General features: G+C 56.0%; 3 protein-coding genes across 3 annotated transcripts; 2 read left to right on the top strand and 1 right to left on the bottom strand.

The window, feature by feature from the left end:
* Positions 1 to 2153: 2153 nt before the first annotated feature.
* On the bottom strand, positions 2154 to 5595 carry CH63R_02726 (Eukaryotic translation initiation factor 3 subunit A; the record flags this gene model as incomplete). The annotated part of the gene is made up of 3 exons (XM_018297701.1): positions 2154 to 5105; positions 5168 to 5431; positions 5593 to 5595. 3 exons carry the CDS (start codon positions 5593 to 5595, stop codon positions 2154 to 2156), a joined length of 3219 nt encoding a protein of 1072 aa, XP_018162517.1.
* A 2736-nt stretch (positions 5596 to 8331) lies between these two features.
* On the top strand, positions 8332 to 8726 carry CH63R_02725 (guanine nucleotide-binding protein subunit gamma; the record flags this gene model as incomplete). Its single annotated transcript, XM_018297700.1, has 2 exons — positions 8332 to 8492; positions 8606 to 8726. The coding sequence occupies 2 exons, from the start codon at positions 8332 to 8334 to the stop codon at positions 8724 to 8726; spliced, it is 282 nt and encodes a 93-aa protein (XP_018162516.1).
* Positions 8727 to 11470: 2744 nt separating this feature from the next.
* On the top strand, positions 11471 to 12503 carry CH63R_02724 (SelT/selW/selH selenoprotein domain-containing protein; the record flags this gene model as incomplete). The annotated part of the gene is made up of 2 exons (XM_018297699.1): positions 11471 to 11584; positions 11892 to 12503. The coding sequence occupies 2 exons, from the start codon at positions 11471 to 11473 to the stop codon at positions 12501 to 12503; spliced, it is 726 nt and encodes a 241-aa protein (XP_018162515.1).
* Positions 12504 to 13258: the final 755 nt, after the last annotated feature.

Here is a 13258-nt window from a genome sequence, read left to right as displayed (position 1 = left end):
GTGTCGATGCGGGCGGTGAACCGCGCAAATACTGGGTGGTTGATCCTATGCGGGGTGGGCCGTTAGTCAAGTTGGCGATACTCAAGACTCAGACCCAAAGGAAGGACTCCCAAGTCAGGCCTTCAGAGGTCGGCTGCCTCGTCAGATTGTTGGCCGCTAGTAGGGCTGTCAGGCTGCCTGCCAACTTAAATACGCGATGGTCCAGACACAGGCCCCTTAACTGCAGGCGAGCACGGCTAGACCCTCAGCTGCATACCTCTAACCAAGGAGACCCGACTGCGCGAGGTGCCACCATCGTCCGGGATACGAGACACACTGCGAATCCGCGGGAAGCGACCGAAATCTTTGTACTGTTTTCAGCGGCTCGCTTGAGCTATAAACAAACCGTCACTACTTCATTGTAGGCTCTGTGACTTTACACATTATGATAGACGATTAAACCCTGGCGAGATTTCGCCTACTCAAGTCCCGTGAGGTCAGATCGGGTCTTGCATCAACTCGACTGTACTAGATACCCATGCCACTGTACCTGCCGTTCCCTTTGACAGTCAACTACCATGGTTCCAACAGAGATACCTCTGGGGCTCGAGGCATTTTCGAACCCGAACGGTCGGCACTCCAGTGAGAGCTGCTGAGCATGATTGCTTACGTAAATGCCTGTGGTACTAGACACAATACGTCTTGTGTCAATGCATCCGAGCCAGCTCAACCTTCAGATGATGTTTGCTGGACATACTGCCATCCCATGCAGACCGCTGCCGTCACAACAAAGACCAATAATCCGTCCGTGGCAACGGACCCTTGGTGCAGGTAGGAGTTTTATCGACTGCTTCTCAGCAACTGAAAACAAAGACTCGACCAGAAAAGCCGCGCCTCTCAACACCCGTCCACGGAGTCGGCCCAATGCCAATGAAGCCAGGCCAAGGATGCACACCTGAAAAAGCCGCTACCCACCACTCTGCCCGACCACTGAGATACGCTGACTAGACAAAGCGCTAAGCCGGGCGAGGTCAAGCACAAGTTTGGGGCTACACATGTGGAGCTCAAACAGTTCTCGCCCCAAGGATCCCCGAATCTAAGCTTATTGTGAATCGTCTTGAGACGGGTTCTCTTGTGGCCTCGAAAAAGCATCGACCTCAATGAGAATCTTATCTTCACCCCCTACATTCCTTCTTCCCCTTATGTCGACATTCCCCAACCAGATCTCGCTCGTATGGATGAAGATGAGGGAGTCGAAGTCTTAAGAGCCGAAAAGTGAGGCCCGACTCATCGCACATGGGCCCACGAGGCTTGTTGAGATCTCTTCGAGGCTGCAGAGGTGCCTCTCCCGGCCATGGAAAGTGTCCGTAGTCTAGGCTCTAGAAGGATCATCAAGACCGCTACTTGCTCGTCCCGAGCGGAGTCGCCGGAGCGAGACGTCTGGCCCTGACAGGCCGGCGACATTCGTCTTGGCGTACCTGAGTTGGTCGGTTTTTTAGTATTTCAAGCTACCTGAACGTTAATGTTGTTGGACTCGATTCCCCAGTGTAGTCCCCTGACAAGAGGCACTCAAGCACGCTTAGCTGCCTCGCTGCCTCGCTGCCGCCCTCCAGTGCCAGGTTGTCAGGGCTTTGACAACATACTCAACTCGGGGCTTCCTAGACACATGCCTAGGAGGTAGGCGGGCGGAGATGACTGGAACCAGCCTCGGAGCTCATCACTTCACTCCCGAAAGCCACAAGTAGCCCCCCTCCCTTTCTCCCTTTCTCACGGGCTCATCAACAAGTGCTTGTGCGTGCAACAGTCTCGGGTCACGGCAAGTCGCCTTCCCAAACCAGAGGCACCCATGATATCGATCGACCCTTCACGCGAATGGGGCTGCGAGACCAGAACAAGGTTTATACGAGTGCAAAATTTGAATTCGAGCAAGAAGCTATGCCAAAAAGTCATGTCACGTTTCACCCCCGTCCTGATCGACGATTAAAGGCCATCTGTTACTTCCATTCTAGCTTCCCCCCGCTGTAAGAAGGGAAACCATCCTCGTTCCGGGGGGGCTCTAGAGTACATCCTTTTTAAAACAACTTCCTGCCTAACCTAGAACGCCGATGCAGACTGAAGTAACCACTCTTCGTTCTCCCGTTTTCCACGATGACAGACCACATCCCTCAAGACGTTTAGGCCTTGTCGCGAAGGTGACGGGGAACCCACTTGCCCGGAGCACCCGACGGCTTGAGGGGCTCCGCGGGCGTCGCGGGCGAGCCGGTGCGCTCGGGTCCAGGGCGGCCGTTCTCGCGGTCGTCACGGCTAGAGCCGCCCCGGTCGAAGGAGGCCCCGCCGCCGGCGCGGGGTGGGGGCGCGCTGTCGCTGGCACCACCGGTGCTGGCCCTGGCGGCCTCACGCTCACGCCAGCTTGGCTTGTTGCCGGCGAGGTTGAGGCGAGGCGGGCCGCCGGCACTGGGGCGGTCGCCAGACTCGGTACGCTCCACGGGGGCACGAACCGGAGGTGCGCGGGCGGGAGGGGCTGAGTCTGCGTTGGCGGGCGAGGTGGGCTTGGCGGCGGCCTCGCGCTCGCGCCACTTGCCGGCACCGGGCAGGTTGAGCGGGCGACGGCCCTCGGGAACAGAGGACTCGGCGCCACGCTCGGGCACGCGGGAAGGCGGTGCCGTCCGCTGGGCTTCTCTCTCGGCCTTGCGACGAGCCAAAGCCTCCTCCTCGCGTCTCGCCTGGAGAGCGGCCTTCTCCAGACCCTCTTGGCGCTCCTGTTCGCGCTGCTCCTTGAGACGCTGCATCTCGGCTCTCTTGGCCTCGGCACGCTTCTCCTGCTCCTCCTTCTCCTTGGCAGCACGCTCTTCGGCCTCCCGCAGGACTCTCTCTTGCTCTTCGCGCTCGCGCTTCTCGCGGAGCTTGCGCTCGCGGTACTCCTTCTTGCGCGCGGCGATCTGCTTCTCCAGCTCTCTCTCTGCGTCTCTGCGACGCTTCTCGAACTCGTCGCGGCGACGTTCGTGAAGGTTGGCGCGGAAAGACTCGTACTCGGGCATGAGACGGGTCAGACGGTGCTTGAGCTCGACGCTCTCCTTGTGCTTGATCTCGGCCTCCTTCAGCGTCTGGGCCTTGACAGCCTCGTAAGTAGCGCGGTCCTTCTCGATCTGCTTCTGGTAGTCTTCGCCCAGCTTCTTGGCCTCCTCCTTTCTGAACGCACGTTCCAAGTGGTCGATACGCTTCCAGACGATACGGAGCTTCTCGTTAACATCATTCTTCTCGCGCTTGAGCTGCTCTAATTTGATGGCGTGGATGGCTCCGGAGTCGAGGTTGTCGAGGTTCTCCAAGTCCAGATCGATGGTCTTGGTGCCGATCTTGAGATCGGCGATCTGCTTCTTCAGCTCCTCCTTGCGGACGCGATCACGCTCAGCCTTCATGCGCTTTTCTTCGCGCTCCTTCTGCTCTGCAGCGAGGCGCTTGTCCTCAGCCTCCTGGAGCAGTTGCTCACGGAGACGCTTCTGGCGGGCGTTCTCCTTCTCCTTGCGCGCCTGAGCCTCAGAAGCCTCCTCCTTGCGCTTCTGGATAATATCTTTCCGGGCGAGGATGGCGTGGTGCTCCTGCTCGGCACCAGCACGAGCACGCTCAAGAGCAGCTTCCCTAGCGGCAACCAGGGACTGGTTGTAGCTGGGGTCGATGTAGAAGCAGGTGGTGTGAAGAGACTTAACAAGACGAGTGAGCTGAGAGCGGACGATCTCCGAAGGAGTGCTCTGGAGACGCTGAACGGAGCTACCGTCGGCCTCAGCGGAGCCAGCGGCGGCACCGGCGTGAGCAGCCTTGGCGGAAGAGAAGACGTCGTTGTCGAAGCTGAGGACACCGGTGGCATGGTCCATGCGGATGGCCAGGTCACCCTTCTTGTTACCGTTCATGATGAACTTCTCGATGGTGCCACGAGTAACCTGGAAGGGCTCGGGAAATTGGGCCAGACGCTCAACAAAGCCTAGGTCAACGGTCTCGTACACCTGGGACAGCTGCTGGAAAAGTCTGGTGAGGATGACCTGCTGAAGAGGCAGAATGTACTTCTCCATCTCGGCATCCGCGCCGATCTTGGTCAGGATGGGAGAGATCTTCTCGCAAATGGAGAGGGGATGGAAGTCAACTTCAAGGATGTTGTAGAGGTCGCGAATCTCGGGCCGGGCACGCTTCAGCATCTGCTTAGCAAGGGCGTCGCGGAAGAGGCCAGCACGGGTTGGGGCCTGGCCCATACCGAGGAGGTGGGTGAGACGAGCGTTTTTGTTCTTTCTCGACTCGTCGAAGTCAACCATGGCACCGCGGGAGCGAGTGGTGCTGATGACGGGAATAGCGAGAGCGGACAATAGCACAAACGAGGCAGCTTTCTGAAGGTCGTTCTCGGTAGCCGGAGGGTTGTCGGCCTTCTTACCCTGTCCACTAGCAACTACGGCAGCGGACTGGCGCAGAAGGGTGTAGTATCTGGACCAGGCGGCGGCGTGGAAGAGGTAGTTCTCGCCAACGAGGAAGATACGGGTAAGCTTCTCGTAGTAGTTCGCCATCATAATATTCTTGGGAGGGCGCTTGCTGAGGTTGAGCAAGGTATGGATGTCCTCGACGGAACGGAAGGCCTCCTGCCAGAGCTCGAGCTCGACGGCAACATTGAGCTGCTGGAAACGGGTCTCCAAGTGACGCTGGAGGGTGTCGGGATCGCTCAGATTGATGGCGTGCATCTGGGCCGAATACTTGGCGGCGGTCTGGACATGGTTGCGGAGCAGCTCGCAGAGTCTGCGGAACTCGGTCTTTCTGGTGTACTTGAGGCAGAAATCGAAGGCCTGCATGGCCGTGCTCTGGTAGAGGACCTCGAGACGAGCATTGTTGCGGAGGATGTCAAGGACGGTACGGTAAGCCTCCCAGAGGAACTTGAGCCACGGGGTGACGATGGCACGGTCAGTACGATCGCGGGACTGCTCGCCGGAGACGGTGGCGAGGAGGATGGACTCGGGGGTTTCGCTAGCCTCCAGGTCGTCGACATTTGTAGTGGAGGTGTTGGCCTCGATGCTGGACTGGACTTCGTCGGCCTTGGCCTGGGCGGCAGTCACCTTCTCGGCAGCGAGCTCGATGAACTTCTTGAGAACCAACTGTACGTAGCTTGTTAGTGACAGTTGCCCTGACTAGTGTCCGCGACAACAAGATGACCGACCTCGATGGTTCCGACGTTCGTGTTCTGACTGATGTTCTTGTACTGGTACAGGGCATCCTTGGCCAGCTTTCCCTTCTTCTGCTCGACGGAAAGCTCGACCAACAGGAGCATCACCGGCTCCAGCGACGCGATGGGAACATTTCGGCTTCGCTTCGAGGTGATGTGCTCGTGGAGGAGGGTCAAGGCGGCGGGGACCTGATTGACGCCGATGAGCTCGTGGGCGCGCTTCAGAACATTTTCGGGCTTCTGGTGGGGTGGAGGAGGCTGTAGTATATTGTCAATACTCCATTCTAAATCTGTCGCAAAGGAAGATGACACCTCGTGGCAGCAAGATGAAAGAGAGAGAGAGAGGGGTAGCGTCAAAACTGGGCGGAGAATTTCTTGGGCGCCGGGTCGGGAGAGACCTTGGGAGCGATAGGACTCACCATAATGGGCAACCTCCTCTGCGGGAAAACGGTATTCTCGAGAGGGTCTCTGGTATGAGGAGTTGCGAGCGCAAGCCTTTGAGTGCGAGCGGGATATTGACTTGGCTGTCGCTCGAGTTGCGTTTTGGCGTTGCTGAATAGAGGCGGATCACGACCAAAGGAATTTTTCAATTTCGTGTGTGGCCGCTATGCGAGTCCTGAGGGGCTGGAGAGTCCGTGCACGACGGGAAACGGATATCACGTGATAATTGGATTATGTCAGCCGAGGCTGGGCTGGAAGTGGCCACAGGGCATACCTGCCTGTTACTGCATCGTCCCAAATTCGGCAGTCTGCAGGGAAGGCGGGCGAACGAGTGGAAGCTGGCATTGATAACGATGATGGATGACGCTTTAGTGACGGGATTGGCGACTGGCTGCCGAAGAAACTTTGGGACGATTGCCAACTCGAGTGCACTTTGCGTTGATGCTGCGTTTGTTAAATTCCCAATTACGGCCTTACCAGCTTCATCTACCTCCGGCCCAAAGGTTCCCCGAACTTGCTCTGGACCCCTGGAGCAGCATACACGTGTAGAAGAGTCCCGGGCCGCGCCTCCACTGAGGCCAAGGCAGACCTTGACTTCACACACTCTTCGGTAGAACGGCAGATGGATCAAACCGATTTGGACTCTTAAATCGTGTTGCAGGGAGTGTCTGCACATTCACATTCGAAAAGAGAAACAGCGCCGTTTTGGCCTCCCCGGCCGGTTTACGGTTTACGCCTTGCAGCACGACGAAACGACAAGTGTTATTGTACCCATATGTAGGGCAGCACCAGAAAAGACTGACACTGTATCGGCGAATCTCATGAGCATGTTTCCCATGGAGATCATTGCGCCACAGGTTCCTATGAGCATATCCATTCAACCCTAGGCCCTTAGTAGCGCCCCGTTCTTTGTCTGACGGAGATGGCAAGGTCGCCAGCCCGGCCGAAAGCAGCACTCCGCGCGTTGCGGGTTCCATGACATCTCGATGCCCAAACCACTCGATGATACCTCGCCATATAACAACTCTCACGAAGAATCCATGGCACCCATTGGCTCCAGCGGTTCAACGAGGCGGACACAAAATGCCACATGAAGAACGTAAGGCACTCAAAGTTGGCAGAGCAGAGTCAAAGTGAATTCGAGACGGGGCGGGTCTCGGCACGGCGTTCTGAAAAGTGATTTGTAGGTTGGGCTCGCCACACGATGCCCAAGGTGTTGACACAGTGTTTTTTCACGCCCGTCATCATTGCGAATGTCGCAAGCTGGTTCTTGTTAAGATCTCACATCTTGCGATGCGTGGGAGGAGCGATTCCAAGGGGAAAATCGGAGTTTGCCAGCCAGACTAGGGGAAACCCAAATTTGGGAGAATGCCCGCTTCAGCCAGTTTCCAGCCAATCCCGACAGAGCCGGCGTACACCGGACGGGTCCGTGCACAGCGACTCTTCTCAATATTGCGAGGCGACTGGAACCACAGCGAACACCCCCGCTGGGAGCATCCACCCCGGGCCCTTGCTGGCCGACTGTGACTGTATGGAGATATCATCCACCATCAGCACCGGGCTGCCAGCCAGCCTACCTACTTAGACAGATAGTCCACTACCTAGGTAGGTAGGCATGCAGCAACTTCAGCAGCTTCGGCAATATCAGCAAACAAGCAAGCAAACAAACACACAAACGAGCAAACAAGCATGTAAAACAACCACATGCACTAAGTCCTTAGGGATACATCTGCATGCATGTAGCGCTATCCATTCCGTCAACAGCTGGCAATGACTCTCGCTTCGCTTCGCTTCGCTTCGTATGCGCGACGCTGTGTAAGTAGGTAGGTACCTGAAGGGAATGGAGCGGTTGTTGCTTCAATGGCGCGCATGGTGGTCCTAGCGCGAGAAGTAACCTTGTATCCATTGACCACTGACCTTTCCTTTCATGTTAGGGGAACCTTCTCAGGGCTCCGCAATCTAATCCAATCCCAGCCTTTGCACACAGTCCCAGGCCCCAGGTCCGTCCCAGTCCAGGTCCCTCTCTTTCTCAGTCTTTCTCACGCACTCCCTCCATCCCTTTCCCTCTCTCTCTCTGCGTCTGCCAGTTTTCGAGTCCCCCAACTGCTGGACCGCTCCTGGCCTCTCGCTCCTCCTTCCCCGTCGCCCGTCCCGTCCTCTCCTTTGCTTTGCTTTCCCAAAACCAAACCCATTATCCGAGCAACCAACCTACGCATCTTGACGCTGGCAATCCTTTCCCCCCCAATCCAATCACCCCCCGACGCTCTTTCCTTTGTCGATTCGCTTCGATCGAAACCGGCCTTTATCACTCTGAATTCCCCCGCCGTCTCGTTGCTGTGAGTTTCTCGCCCCCGACCTTCCATTTAACTCCCCCCATCTCCCGCCCTGAACTGAGCTCGTACCACCGGGTGGTGGGAAAACGCGGCAACCACCGCCAAAGCGGAGTCAAAGGAGGGAAACTTTAATCAAACTGACACGATATGCTCTCTCAACAGGAACGTCCTTCTCACAACACCACCGCCGCCGCCGCCGAATCCTCTGCTGTAGCCGCCGCCACAGCCTCTTCTTCTACCTCTCGTCAGCGGCAGGATCAGGTCCATCAGCCTCGCCTCGACGACAAATCATCACGACGACAACCCGCTGACGCTTCCGTTACTGCCGCGTCGTCCTCGATTCCGTCGTCGTCCAAGTCTTCAGCCCCCCGACCCACCGCCACGATGCCTCAATACACCTCTCGCGATGTCGGCGACCCGTCGCAGATTAAGAAGAACAAGCAGTCGATGGCCGACCTCAAGTTGAGACGACTGACGGAACTCAACAACCGCTTGCGTGAAGACCTTGAGAGGGAGCGCATTCCCGTGAGCAATGCTTCTAAGAGGTACGTCTTTATCGTTGTCAGCGAATGTCACCGTCGATGTGCTATCAATCGGCTCAATTGGCTCAGGAGCCATCTCGACCGGACGAGTCAGTGACTAATCCATCTTGTTTTAGTATCATCGCCTACTGCAACAGTACGAGGGACTACATGGTTCCATCAGTTTGGGGTGCCGTCCCCCGCGGCGAAGACCCCTATGCACCACAACAGAGCGGCGGATGCTGTGTGGTAATGTAGAGCAATGTTTCTCATGGGTCAGCGGTGTTGGTATCGGAACAATCGAAGCGCTCCGATCGGATTGTCATTTTTCTCTTTTTACGCGTGGAATACCAAACTCCCCAGGGCTATGGGGATTGCAGCAACCTCCCAAAAACAGCGAGCGAACCCCGATCTCGAAGAACCGGAAAAAGACGGTATTGGTTTTTATTACGCGGTCGTGGAATCATCGTAATTCAAAAGTCCTAGACCAGCACGGAGTCGAGGAAAAGCACAAAATTGTCCCCAGCATTGGGAAGGGACAAAAGGTCCAATGTTACCAGCCAAGAGACATCTCTTTTCACCCTCGCCTCTACGGATCAAGACGAAAAGACACGGACAGCGACGCACGGGTCAATAATGTTGGGGAACGACCAAGGTTAGCGAGGAGGTAGGCGAAAGAGGAAGCGGGGGGAGATGCGAGAGAGTGAAGAGGCAACAGCCTCTGCTACGATAATGCTTCTATGTTGTCCAATTTCTGCTGTCATTGGGGAGGAGGAGGTCACGGGGGGAGGCAGGTTCTTTTTCTTTTTTCTGGCGGGCAGCTCTTCAGCATGTAATAATTCTCTTGATGTCCTGTACTCCTTCCACTTCACCGGTTTGTCTCGTCTGCCCCCCCCTTCCACAATATTCCGCACCGAGTGTGTGAAAAGCTTCAATCTATCAATCGCCTTATCTCCGTGAAAGAGGGAAGAGAGAAAAGAAGAAAAAATCCATTTTCCGTGGCTTTTTATGTTGATTGGAATGTGCATTGGATAGTGCATTGCCGACGGGAACTAGTTAACCTGAGGATTGTCGATATGCATCCTGAAGTACAATCCATGGAATGAATAGGTGGGTTCCATAGGAGGGCAGATCGTCGAAGCCTCTTCCCAGGCTTGCTTCAGAGTACACTGCACACGCCTGCGTCGCGCCCGTGGAGCTACGAAATCACTCGCATCTGCGGCGGCGGCCCCATATCAAGTCATTTCAGCCAACCGGTGGCTGCATTGCGGGACCGGTGTGGCAAGCAAGCAGCGAACCATCTTGGGTCGAAGCCTCGGTCATTATGGCAAAGACACGACCACGACCCAGAGGCCTGGGAACAGGCAATTCGCCAGTGACAGAGACATCGGGCCATCAGACCATTGTTAATCAAGTGGCGGCTGGCGTCAGGCGGCTGACAGCAAAAAGCAACGACGGATGGGTTGAGGGAAAACGGGCTTGACAAGCCTTTTTCTTCCGTGCCTCGAATGCCCAAGCATATTTCTTTCGGGCGGTATTTCTTCAACCTTCAAGTAAGATGGTAACCCCCCCACCCCACCCCGAGACATTTGCGAAATCCCTTCCCCCTTCTCTTTTGCAGTGCTTTATGCCATCTGCATTGGCCGGTTCATTAACCACCATCAGACTGGGGGTTGAGAGAGCATAAGAGGAGGTACCGTGCCAGGGATGGACAGGATGGGGTACCGTTTAAGCCGAATTGAGGATGAATTCATTTCCGCTTGGGGGGGAGGGGGTTTAGTTATGTGTACATCGACCAGACTGCAAGCAAATTCGTTGTCCACGCACTATCTCTATAGCCATATTCTGTACTCTGTACAGAGTACTTCCTGTACAGATACTGGGTACGATACAGCCGAAACTCGGTCGTGTTTGTCGTTCTTTCAGGGTGGTCCGTTGACTTCTCCCTCGACATTGCCGAGCGGAGCTCCGTCCCTTTTCGGTTGCCATTCCCCCCCGTTTCGGCCAGCTGTTGTCTCTTGCCTGGATTGAGCTGTGGACGAGCATCACAAGCGTGATTCCAGCGGAAAACCCCCTTCGAATGAGAAAGCAAGCACAAAAGTTCGCTCAATCTTGGTAGGTAGCGCAATGGTGCGCCTACGCCGATTTTGGCACCACAGCTGCTGGATCTTCTTCAGTGTTGTGTTCGGCCGACAACATCTCCCCCCCTGTCATTGCGTTCTCGTCTACTTTCACTGCTCCACACGTACCTGAATTGCTGCAAGGTATTCGAGCCACCTGCTGCACCCAGCAAGCTGGGCCCGTTTATGCAGGCCCCTTTGCAGTCCTCCTGACGGATTAGTGTGTTCCTGACCAGGGAACGCTTGGAGAGAGGCATCAGCTGTGGCCAGCTGGTGCTGTTTGCAGCGTAGCCGCAACCGCCGTGTCTGATCTCTGTTTCCAGTTATTTTTTTACCTCCGGCGGGGCCTACTATTTTATCTCATTTTTATTTATTTACATGCCTTCTTGTCTTTGTCAGCCGACTGCTGCTTGGCCACAGCTCCGCTGCACGCTTACCCGATCATCCAGTGGCGGCTAGCCAGGATGGGCGCCTGCCTCCCATCACCCCTCCCCTCTTCGCCAGCCCTCGTCGTCCGATGACGCAGGACAAACGTGAGGCTGGTGAGGCGCGACCTCCCAGTTCCACAAGCGTCATCATTCGTACGCGCCAAAAACGGCATCCGAGCACGGACAAAACTGTGAGCACGCTGGCTGGTCTCGATTTCCTCGAAAGACCTTGCCAAACCTTCGACGACTGTGAACCTCACCCAGCGACGAACAGCCTTCCTACCGCTTGGCTCCCAGAAAAGCTGAGCTTGGAAACCGAAGCCCCCCGCATGCAACGGGTATCCGCCGTGCGCGTCTAGATCCGCCCGCCGACGTCTGGAAGATCAGCGTCGTCTCAACTCGACTCCCCTCTCCACGTCATCCCCCGCGGATTTTAATCGCTTGATGCCTAACAATGGCCGACGTACCTCCCCCAACGCAGTCAGCATCGGTTTCTACACCGACGCTGCTGCCCCGCGTTGCCATCCAGTTCTGCACTCAGTGTAAGTGGATGCTTCGCGCAGCATATGTAAGTCCAATCCAAAAGACATTGTACTTGCCAGCTCCGTCTTCCTTTGGCCCCTGCACCTCTTTGCGCTACCCCATACTGGCAACACCGTTCTACTTTGGTTAGACACGGGAGGTTAACTGCAGATGACCTCACTCCTTCACACGACCCCGGTACCCCTTAGTTATCTCTTCTCATCGTCTTGGCTTGCCGGTTTGCCCGTCCTCGCAATTCGATCATCTTCCGGATCGCCTCTACCCTCTTAATACGTCCCCGAGTTTAGCCTTACCAAACGGCCCTCTCACTAATACGCATTCTCAACCATTAGTTTGCCCAGGAGCTCCTTTCGACATTTTCAACATCCATCGGTGAAGTCGCTCTCCAGCCTTCCACAGGCGGCACCTTCACAGTCACTCTGACTCACCTTCCCGCCGGCGCCGAAACGACCTCAACCACGATCCTCTGGGACCGCAAGACCGAGGGAGGCTTCCCCGAGACCAAGGAGCTGAAGCGCCGTCTCCGCGACGTCATTCAGCCCGATAGGGACCTCGGCCACGTCGACCGCAAGCACGCGAAGCCCACTCCCGACACAACAAAGCCTAGCACCCAAGCCTCTCTAGCTTCGGACGCAATAGCAGAGGCACCGACAATGGCTCCCTCATCCGCCTCCGACGTCGTCTCCCAGCTGAAGAAGCACCCCGCCAACGCCAACAAGACACCTACCGGTGAGGACTCTCCGAACACTACCACCACCACATCCGCTGCCGAACAGGAGCAGAGCACCCTTAGCGAGGCGGCCCGTGGCGCCATCGGCGCCGCACGCGCCAACACGGGTCAGAAGACCAAGACCGAGATCTCGTCCGCCGGCATACTGCCGAGGCAGCATTTTGACGACCTGCCGGCCGATGCTAACAAGGAGAAATGCGAGGACTGTGCCTGAACTACAAAAAGATCGGCGCCAATCTGGAGACACCGGCCTCCGCCTGTCCGTTTAGGGGGACTTGGCCAGTCGTAGTAGACAAGGTCGTGCGAACAACACGCCTCGCCTCCGCAAGTAAATATACGCATTCCTCGCCATCTCGTTGTCCAGTGATCGCTAGCCAGGGGCGAAGAACCTGGAATGTGGACCAGGATAGGCGGCGTTCATGCGGCCTGTTAGGTAGCGGAGGGGTGTACGCGTTGCATTAAAACATCAAGCAAGACAGCCCGAGCTTGGTAGTTTCCGAAACCTTTACCCAACCTAGATCTCATGGCTCAAGTTGCGCAGACATTACCCACAGAAGGGGAGCATTCAAATTGAAGGCTCATCACTGCCGTTCATCACCGATCATGAAAGCAATACACTAATCTACCTCGAGTGGTCGGTGTCGTTCATGTGTTTACATAGACTGTCGACTTGGATCAGGACGTTAGACGTCATTTTATCCTAGGAATATACCAAGGAATGATCCCAGGATCTGATGTCTTGGTGCCTGCCCTCCGTCGACGGACCAGATAAATGCCTTTCCAGCATAAGAAGAAAGAAAACCCGAAATCAGTGGTGAGAAGTACAAGCAAGAGAGAAGTCAAAGTGGCCGCCCATGACCTTTCTCCTAGAAAAAGTGAAGAGAAAGAAAAAAGGAATTGGGCTCATGTTATCCAGCCGATGTGATACCTTCCTTCCCCTCCAAGACACCAGAATGCCAACTCCGGCCC

Source organism: Colletotrichum higginsianum, chromosome 2 (genome assembly GCF_001672515.1).
Source record: "Colletotrichum higginsianum IMI 349063 chromosome 2, whole genome shotgun sequence".
NCBI lineage: Eukaryota > Fungi > Ascomycota > Sordariomycetes > Glomerellales > Glomerellaceae > Colletotrichum > Colletotrichum higginsianum.
The sequence above is the reverse complement of the archived record's forward strand: the minus strand, read 5'-3'. Positions and strand labels throughout refer to the sequence as shown.